At 39.8% G+C, this 10,526-nt stretch overlaps 1 protein-coding gene across 1 annotated transcript; it reads left to right on the top strand.

The window, feature by feature from the left end:
• Positions 1-1,922: 1,922 nt before the first annotated feature.
• On the top strand, positions 1,923-10,039 carry RBX1 (ring-box 1; the record flags this gene model as incomplete). The annotated part of the gene is made up of 3 exons (XM_029084940.1): positions 1,923-2,001; positions 8,581-8,651; positions 9,950-10,039. Coding segments are annotated over 3 exons (240 nt in total), but the record flags the coding sequence as incomplete, so codon positions are not given.
• Positions 10,040-10,526: the final 487 nt, after the last annotated feature.

The raw sequence follows: 10,526 nt of genomic DNA, 5'->3' as shown, positions 1-10,526 counted from the left end.
TCTGGGCAGCTGAGGCCAGGGAGCAGGCGTGGAGCGCTGCCTCCTCCTCCTCAGCCCCGGCCGCTCCGGCCCAGCCGCCCGAGCTGCCCGATGCGCCGCGTAAGACGCGTTGCGGAAATTTGTGTGGCCGCTTCTCGTTTTTCGTCTCTAAATCGAGTTGTAACAACGTGCGTGTAGTCGGCAAATGCTGCCCTGTCACCCTGGCTTTGTCACCCTCCCCAGAACAAACGTATTATCGGTCTTCTGTCCGGTCCGGTGCCACCAGTTTGTCAGCTGGATGGTGGTGATGGTCCAAACCTGTTACAGGAGGGTGCAGAGCAAATAGGGACGCGGTGGGGGCTTGTCCTAAGGTAGAATTGGAGGAAAAATTGTCTCTGGACTTGATATCGGCAAACAGTTCCAGTGATTCCTGCTCACAGACACAGTTTCTTTGAAATGCAGCTGTCATCAGTGATGGTGGAGATCCCTAAGCTCTGCACAGGGCTGCAGGTCTATGCAGAAGACGTTTGGATAATGCAACTACTTGTTGTTTGGAAATCAGGCAGATATAATAGCACGAGAGGAGCAGGAAGTGGCACCTTCTATGTGCCAGTGGCATTCCTCCTCCCCAGAAGGGTACCAAGGCACATTTGTTGTATGCGTGGCTCAGTACAGATGTGTGGGTCACAAGAGTAGCTTGTGTTGGGACAAGAGATTAAGTACCTGAGAGTTTGGGAGAGATAAGGGTGCTGAGAACTTTTATCCTAGCTGCCTTGAAGTGTTGATGAAGTCCTTGAGAGATGAGTACCTCAGCCAGAAGGCTGGCTAGACTTGAAGCTGGAAACTGGGGAGAAAAAGTGAGATCACTACTGACCCATATCGTAAAAGATCTAGTACTATTATGATGACTGTCAGTACTAATGAAAAATTGAAGTGCTTATCCAAATTGTTACTGCCTATCAATACTTGGCAATGAGCGTTCCTCCCTCAGAATCCCGAACTCAGGGGAAGCAATGCAAACATTGAGATGTAAATGGAACACGGCAGAAAAGATACAATCATATAGTGAAAAAATGGAAGGAAACAAAATATCTAGACTACTTAAGTAGTAAATGAAAATTATCCTGGCCACCAATATGATTTTGGATTGCTTTGGGTATTGAAGGCAAGCCCATCTATGAATCTATAAAAGACCTGATTATTGTTTTTGTGGGGAGGAATAAAAAGGGTTAAAGTCCTCATTCTGAATCAGTTTTCTAAAATTGCCATGGAAATTCATAGCCAACCATTCCCATGGGACAGAGATGGGTTTTTGTTGTTGTTGTTTTTTTAAATAAGCCAAGTCTTTTAAAGGTTAATTTGGTGGTACTTTCAGATTTTTATATTCAGCCTTGCTGGCAGGTCATTGCCTAGTAACCTTTTGCAGAGGAGTTTGTTCAGGAGTCAGCGAAAAGTAGCATTAGAGTTGATTTTACTTCTTGGCCCCAGCTGCTCTGGGGGGTGATTACTAGAAGAACTGCTGCGAATAATGGAAATTCCTCTTACCAAAATGGCACCTGGATTGGCCTTTCTCCAAGGCACTGTCCTTTCCATCAGAATTGAGGATGTGGCATGAGCTGCATCTTTGCCTCTGGATGTTGAATAGAAATGCAGATGTTTGCATTTGTTTCACAAAAAAGGGCACTATGGGAGTTACCTTGATTCTGAAGTTGGAAGGGGACCTGGGCTCTGGGAGGTATGTGAGAGGAATGTACCAGTGCTTTCTAGTAACCTGAACTCATGACAAGGAATTGCTCTGGACTTCTAAGATTTTATTATATTTTTTAATATCCCACCTTTTCCATTTTAAAATCCATGGAGTCTTGAGGAATAACAAGGATTTCTGTGTGCTGTAAATTGAGTCAAAACTATGTTTTTCTCTTTCTTTTTTTTCCTCTCTCTAGTGGAATGCAGTAGCTCTGTGGGCATGGGACATTGTGGTTGATAACTGTGCCATTTGCAGAAACCATATTATGGATCTATGTAAGTAAATGGTGGGGAAGACAGTTGACAGTTTTGACTTGTACATGATGTGCAGCTGAAATTTTCCATGTTGAGGCTGTAATTCAGCAAATGCCACTTTCAGTTAGGAACTAAGTCTTCACAGTGCAAATACTAAGCTCTGTTTCATGTAATGCTGAGGTCCTATAATCTGTTTTTGTGACTTCTGTCACCATGCTGCTTTTCTCTCATCCTTTTCTTGTAAAGAGTATAATCACTTGGTACCACATCTACAGACAAGATGATGTCACTAGTGTATTTTAGATGCAACAAAGAGGAAAAGGAGTAATAATAAAGAGCCAGGAGGATCTGAAATTATTGAGGGTTGACAAGTATTGCTCACAGAGAGGTATTAGATTTTAGAGTTGGGGGTGTTGCTATGAGTATCAACTTTTTGATGACACTCATTAGTGTGAAATCTTGTAGCACTTCCTGAGTCTGGGCAAGAAAGACTTGGACCAGTGATTTAATTTGACCCCTCATTTTACAAAAACTACCTTGCATAACTTAGTTAATGTTATAGTATTGGGAATTTTGTGGCCACCTAGAGAATTAATTGTTCATTCCAAAGGAGTAAAATCAAATGCCTAAAACAAAAGCAATGTATTGCTAGTATTTGTTTGATTTTTTGCTGTGTAATCTTCATGGTTCAACTAATAAATATGCTTGCTATGTAGGAAAATAAAGTGGTAATGGAATTAAGTATACAAATTTCCATCGTGAAATACATGTGCATACATGAAGTTACTGATTTCAGTCCCCTAAAGAATTGGTAATGAGTACAAACCTTTGTTTTTTTTTTCCTCAAAACTGACAAGGTACTGTTGGCACCATAACTGTCCATCTTGTTTCAGTCATGAGGGTCAGAAGACCTTTTAGTATACCTCAGATACAAATTTGCCTTATTTGCCTATATTACTAAAATGTGAGGATTGTGGAACCCACCAAAACAAGAGCAGGTACAGCCGCAGTGCCTGGGAATGGCCTGCCATGAATCCATTAGGATAGTTTTGTTGCACTTTGTTTTTTATGCAGTTGCCCTTGGAACTACTGGAAATGGTAACTTACTGTCAGTAAGCCTATGTGAAAATAAAATGTTTAAGAAAAGTGAGACCTCAAGTTTATAGTAACAACTAGTGAGAGATGCACCTGATTTTACATCATATTTAAGTAATAATTACAAAACTAGTTTCAGAAGGTTTTTTTTTAATAAAGAGAAAACACACTAACATACAGGGCTGAAAATGGGTTAAGCAAGTTCACTCCTTTGCTTTAGGACAGATAGGTATGTATTTTGAGCCAGCTACTGCCTATCCATGTATCAGTTTATTCATGGTTATTAGAAAGGGGATGGTAAAGAGAAACAAGTGAGGTTAGGGGTTATGAAATATGCTGAGGTCCCTTGATGTAAAGATTTCCTTTTCAATTACCTGAAACCTATACCATCTGGAAAATTAGTTGAGGTGGACACTGGGCTACTACCTTAGTCTCTCAGATTTATGAGGTATTAGAGAAGAACACGTCACTGACAGGCAAAGGGAATTTTAAATATTTGTTAGAACATGTTACATTTGTAGAATTTACAAATGTATAGAATAAGGATATGAAATCCTGTAATTCAAGATAATTATTTACAATAAGTGGGATATGTTGTAAGAAGGTTGATGCTGTTGTGTTTCATTCTACGAATCTGCCTCAAAATTAATAATGCCTCCCATGAGAGACCAAATACAGTCTCATATATTTGCTGTTTTTTATAAATAGCAAATAGGACATATGATGATGAAGGAGAGCTGTGGAGGAGCTGGAAGGAGAATGGACAGATGTTATTTTCCAGTAGTGAATTTCATGTGTCAGTTCTTAAAAAAAAAATCCTGCCAAAATGGGGGTGGGGTTGGGAGCATATAGGTAGCTTGGGAAAAACAGTGAAGGAAAAGAGGGCATAGGTAACTTTTTAATTTCTTTATTGAGTTGTTCAAGCATAACAAGTTATTAGTTTGGGTATGAGCAATGTTATGAATAGCCTGGACTGCAAATGACAGACCAAAATTGACAGTATATAGAGTAGAAGGGGTATCTAAATTGGTGTTCCGAGATCAGTGTTGGCTCTGGATTTGCTTACTTCCTTGTTACAGGCCATTAATGTTGTTAAACAACAATTTAATTAGATTTTCAGACATAAGATGTGAAGCGATGGGTAATCGAGGAGAGATTAACAGAATGTGCAGGGAAGAACAACACAAGATTGAATTTGATAAAATGCAGGATACAAATGTCTCCCTCTCCTAGTGGTGAAGAGAAACCTTGAAAGTGAAAACCTAAGAGTGATGAGTATCGCCAGCCAGCCATGCTCATGGAAGATTGTTAGTGTTGTGAAGTCAGGCGTCATGTTAAGGTGTCACAGTTCTCCTCATGCGTGTATGTTGCAACTTGGTAATAATATGGTCAAAGGATTCCCCCTGCCCTCAGTGTGGTTTGTACTCAGTGTACAGAAGGAATTAGTAGATCTTCAGTGTTTTGGTTCTGTTCTTCTCTGGAAAGACCCAGGACCTGTTTAGATTTTACTAGAGCAGTGTTCCTGAATTCTTCACAACCTTGCTCTCTGGTCCTGTCATTGCAACATGGTAAGTTGTGGAGTGTTAACTAAACACTAGGTTTAGAATAGCGGTTTGCCTTCTGGTCTAAAATGTGGAATGTAATATTGTAGTAAGGTGACCGGTATAGTTGTGAACTGTGTAAAATGTGCCACCAAAATGCCACCCCCTTTCTTTGATACTAAGGTGCAAAGTGTACCACATTTGATATTCCAGCTTCACAAAGATAGGTATATGCTTAGAATCCAAATAAGAATCTAAGGATGCTTAACAGGTTGAATGATTTTGGATTTATGAGAAGAATAAAAGAACAGATCTAAGTATATATAGTTTGCTAAGTCATAAGTAGGAGTGGAAGATGATAGCTGTGGACTTATATTTTGAGAATCTGATACTAACAGGAAATACTGAGTGTCATACAAGGGGGTTATAGGTAGAAGGAATCGTGTGATGATATGATGGGAGGGAACTTAGGGTATTTAGTAAAATCTGCAAATAATTCCTAGGAAACTGGATAGACTTGCAAGGGGAAAATTCTGAAGTTCCTCCAAAGTTTGAAAAAGGAAATTGAAGAGCTCATTCTGCATTTTGGGGGAATAGATTAGATAGACTAGAATATTTCAGTTGAAAGGGACCTACAACAATCATCTAGTCCAACTGCCTGACCAGATCAGGGCTGACCTAAAGTTAAAGCGTGTTTATAGGGCATTGTCCAGATGACTTTTAAATACTGACAGGCTTGGGGCATCAACCACCTCTCTAGGAAGCCTGTTCCAGTATTTGACCACCTTCTCGGTAAAGAAATGTTTCCCAATGTCCAGACTAAACCTCCCCTGGTTCAGCTTTGATCCATTCCCATGCGTCCCATCACTGGATCCCAGGGAGAAGAGATCAGCACTTCTGTCTCCACTTCCCCTCTTCAGGAAGCTGTAGAGAGCAATGAGGTCGCCCCTCGGCCTCCTTTCCTCCAAACTAGGCAAGCCCAAGGTGCTTAACCACTCCTCATAGGACAAGTAGCCAGTGTACTTCAAGTTTGTTAGCCTGGTTATTTGTTTTTTCTGTCTCTGTTTTCTGAGCGAAAGATGATGTAATTTTAGAAGGCAACATGTAAAGAGAAAGGGGAACCCATACAGTGGTTACCCTTGCTCAAGAGGAAGCTGCTTTAAAGAGCTCTTCATTAAATTTACCAGTGCAGTGGGCTGTTACTGTAGCTGCGAACAAAAGACATGCTTAATTTCTGTTACCTGCCTTTATGGCTACTTAAATCTTAGGTTGCTTCTCTTGTTAGGTAATTACACAGAAGATTTCTGCCATAGAAGATGTATAGGAAGAGGAATGGTTGTTAATAGATGCCAAGATTCAGAAGTTGCCATTATATAATATTCATTTCTGTAACTCCCTGAGTTGAAATGCTTCCATGGCATCTTTCACAGTTATTTACAGGTATTTCGGGTTTTAGCTGTATCATTCTGCCCTCACCTCTGGATGCTCTGTCAAAAGCAAGGCAACAGAAAAGTCTTTCAGCATTCCTCCAGTACCTGTTACTGTCTGACTCTTACCGTGTCTTTTGGGTCAGCAGCCAGTAAATGGCTTCTCTTTCTTTCAAGAGCCAGAATCATCAGCTTTCATTCTCTAACAGAGATTTTTCATTTGTTTTAGTTCTTCGTTGATATATTGTCCTTTTCTGAAATGAGGCAAGTAAGAGACCAAAAGTTCTTCAGCTTTTTGGACACCCTTTTTTGGCAGCCAAAGGTAGTAGTGCCAGCAGTGGTCTCCAGCCTGTTTGATGAGGGAGTTAAATCTGAGTGTCTTGTTGGAACGGCCTTACATCATCACTGGGGAACTTCTCATCAGCTCTTTCTGCAGAAGTTCATCTGTCCTCTTAAGCTTTTGGGACTGTCACCTTTTAGACTGTTTGAGTAACACTAAAATTAATTCTAATGCTGCTTTTCTTCCTTACCTAAACTACCCTTCCTCCCTCTCACTCTCAGTCAAAACACAGAGTCCTTTAAAGCCTGGGGGAAAAAAAAATGTCCTGTGATCCAAAGCATACAGCTCACAGGTTAGGGCCACTTAGAGAGGGGGGAAAAAAAAAGACAAAATAACATAAAAATGGGATAGATTAACTTCAGATCTAATATTGCCAATATCCTGTTTCCAGCAGGTGGAGGAGAAGAAACAAGATAAGTTTGCTTTCAGCAGAGACTTCTTGAGATAGTTGCTTACCAATTGAGTTCTCTTCCTTCAAATGAATTTTCTCTCCTTTTCCTACTACTCATCTTGTCACCATTTTCTGTTGCTGTACAGACTTGTGCCACATATTTAAAACTTAATATAATATGCCCCATGATACTCAGCAAGACCATAAGTCTATACTGCAGTAACAGTAAAATTGTTACAGCAATTTGGGGTCTCAAATTTTAAACAAATGTCCAAAGTAATTGAAACTCTTCAAGGTTCTTGAGCATCTTCCATTTTCTTAATCAGATTTAGTTTTATTGCTCTATGTATTGAGGGCTGAAGGAGTTAAGACATCAGACTATTTCAGATGAACTGGATTTTGTTCTCTTTTATAGGCAGGCCAGAGACTGAGCTTTGCACTTCCTGCTGTGGTATATCCTATCTTGATGTAAACCATACAATAAATACAGCTTCATTCAAATCTCGCAGAACAGTTGTTGCTGCTGAGTTTGTTTAGACCTCAGTATTGTTTTGAGTAGCTTGTTAACTGATCTCTCTCACATCTCAGGAAAAATGGGCCTTTCTTTTATTTTGTTCATCTCCACACCAGAAAGAGTGAAAAACAGAGAAAGGAGTGAATAGGACAGAGCAAATAAAGATCACGTTTTTCAGCTCAGCCTTTGGAGTTTGAAAGTTTTTGAATCCTTAATTGGTGAATCAAATTCCTCTTCCTCTGGGTGTATTTGGGCACACTAAAAGTGAACAAAGAATTGGAGCTCATTCAGGCATTTTCTTTGCCAAGAAAAAAAAATAAATCTGCAAAACAAGCAAACAACAAGCCCGTGTATCGAGTTCTAAGCTGATCATCTATCAGCATGTCGTTTTAAGTCATTTGGGCTTGACTTTTAAAGAAAGCATCCTTGTGCAGGATGTAAAACGTTGGCCTTGTAGGTTTGTGCTGCTGGCTGTGGAGGAGTTGGGAATATCTTTTTTTTTTTTTTTTTTCCCCTGAAGTTTCTTCTTGAGTTGGAGCAGAAGTGATTTTTTCAGGCTCTAGAATGGATAACCAAGTTGCTGGATTTATTTTCCCAGTACTGTTATTTCTTCCTTTCTCTTGTCACTTTCATCCATGCTATCTGACAGAAAAAGTAAAACATAACCCAAACCCATAAATAGTCTTTATCCTTTTTGAGATCATCCTAGGTACTCAGCTCTAAGGTGTAAAAAGTTAAACAAATACATTTTAAACTGTATTTTCTATTGTGTATTTTGGGCTATCACAAGACTGTAGAAGAGAAACTGGCAAATTAATTTGTAAACAGAACTGATAGTACAAAATGTCTGACAAGACAGTGAATTTATATTGAGAGAAACCTGGGTAAGAAATTTAAGTAAACTGTATTTCATGACTCTGCTACTACAACTGATTATCAAAAGACATCTATTAAAACTCAAGAGAACAAACTGAAAATATTTATCCTTAAAATCTGGAAAGCAGACACATTACCGGTAGATGAGCTGTGTGCTCTTGCCCTCTGGAAATTTGGAATACTAAAAATGCAGAGGAAGGAGGAAAGCAGGATGAAGTATATTTTGATCTGATAGTTTTAGGAAAACAGTACACATTAAACCAACAGCTCTTGACATTTCTTGATATAATAAACACAACAAAACAAAGAACACTTCTCCCTGCCCCCCCCCGCCACTATTATGAAGAAAGCTACTAGTTGGTGTTGCATGTATATCTTCTACTCCTGCTATATGTGCTTAATCTTTGTTTTCACAGGCATAGAATGTCAAGCAAACCAAGCATCAGCTACCTCTGAAGAGTGCACAGTTGCATGGGGTGTCTGCAATGTAAGGAAAACTCTTTTATTGTGGAGTTTATGTGTGATGATGTTTTCCCCTTTTTTAATGACTCAGGACAAAATGAGTTCTATAAAATGTTTCAGATAATCCACCAGAAAAAAGAACTTTAAGCACCGTATGTATAGTACAGTGTAGAAAGGAGAGAGAAGGGAAAAGAAAGAGTGAAAGTTGGGGAGGTGTAATACTGAAGACAGAGAAGAGAAAAGAGGAAGATAGGCCTTTACCTGTTGTTTTGGGTTTTGTTTTTTTTTTTAATATAGATCTTTCATTCTCAACATGATTTTCTTGATCAAGGTTCTGCCTAGGAACCATGTCTTTTTTTTTTCCCTGGTAATAGGATTACTTGTATGTCAGCATGCTTGATTTGTCTTTGTGCAGGCTGATTCAAGGACGTGTCGATATGGGGTAACTAGGTGATCTGCTTCCTCTTTTGGAGGAAGATCAAAATGGTTCTAGTGTGTAATCTCCTGCTCTTCAATTTGTTGCCATATGCAGTCCTTTGTACATGGTCCCACTAGCATGAGAACTCAAACTTGCATACCTCCTAGCTAGCCTGGGCCTGATTTGGAAGAGAGTATTTTCCACAATGGAATAACTACCTGTTCCTCAGTCCCATCCTCACTGTGGTGTGGGATCAAGTTACAGCTTGATAATGCTGGAACAGGATTATAAATGTGGCAATTCTGCTTCTAGAGGACAAGAGGAACTTTTTTAACCGTGGTGGAATATTCTAATGTCAAAATTATGTTTTTGTGTGCAAGAGTTACCACAAGTTGAACTTTGTTTTTAGGTAGCTGTATGAGGTATGGAAAAGGATGTTCTTATTAAACACAAAATAGAGACTTTTTTTCTTTCTAATTTTCCAAGTTCCTTTTTATTCAGGCTTTGGCTTGTCCAGAAGACTGGCAGAAAGCTTCAGCATGTATAAATACATATCATCCCTGTGACTTAGTGTGAAATCCTCTTCCTTGTCTTTCTGATGATGCATCTTATCAGCATCTGCTCTGTCAATTTTAGCAGCTGTAAAACTCTGCGTTCTCTCCATCAGGAGTCAATCGCTTGCCACTGCATGCACTGTGGAACAGGCTCCCTGCTGCCATTTCACTAACGTTCCCTTCCTCTCTGAACATGTGGATCAGTTCCAGTGAGCTGGCTGATCAGTCCTCCCCACCTTTGTCTGCAAAGACTTGTTACCCTCTTCTCACCGAGATGCTTTCAATGGTATTTTTCACATTGAGATACATTCACGTGTTCTGAAATGATGTGATCTGAACTTTTTCTTCCAGCATGCTTTCCACTTCCACTGCATCTCTCGCTGGCTCAAAACTCGTCAAGTATGTCCGCTGGACAACAGGGAATGGGAGTTCCAAAAGTAGGTATCCTGCACAGATTTCAAGATGAAAAATCCAATTGACCTTCTCTTAATAGAAATAATCAATGTCAGATGTGTGGGTAATCGCTCTCATTTCTGGGTCTGAGGGCATAGCTGCTGTCGGGAAAGATTTTTTCTCCACCATGCCATATAGGGACCTTTCCTTAGTCACTTGGTGGTAAATGAACTCTGAAGGAAGCTCCAGCAGCTGTGGGGTAAGTGGGAGTTGTTCAAAAGTTGTGATATCTATTGACGTTCTCTCTAAAGAACAGAGAGCAGAAGAGAAATGGAACTCACTGAAAGTGGAGCCTCAGGTGAATACTCTACTGCTGCATGAGCAATTTGGATGTTTAGAAAATGACCTGAATTTAGCTGTTTGTCTTCCAAAGCATTACTGCTGAGGTGCCAGAAGTCATATTGGGTCCCTCTGTATCTTGGTGATTTGTTTTGTAACTCTAATAGGTTCAGAGATTAATACAGATGATTTCCTA

This window comes from Antrostomus carolinensis, unplaced genomic scaffold, assembly GCF_000700745.2.
Source record: "Antrostomus carolinensis isolate BGI_N321 unplaced genomic scaffold, ASM70074v2 scaffold3770, whole genome shotgun sequence".
Lineage (NCBI taxonomy): Eukaryota > Metazoa > Chordata > Aves > Caprimulgiformes > Caprimulgidae > Antrostomus > Antrostomus carolinensis.
This window is presented reverse-complemented; position numbering and strand designations above follow the sequence as displayed.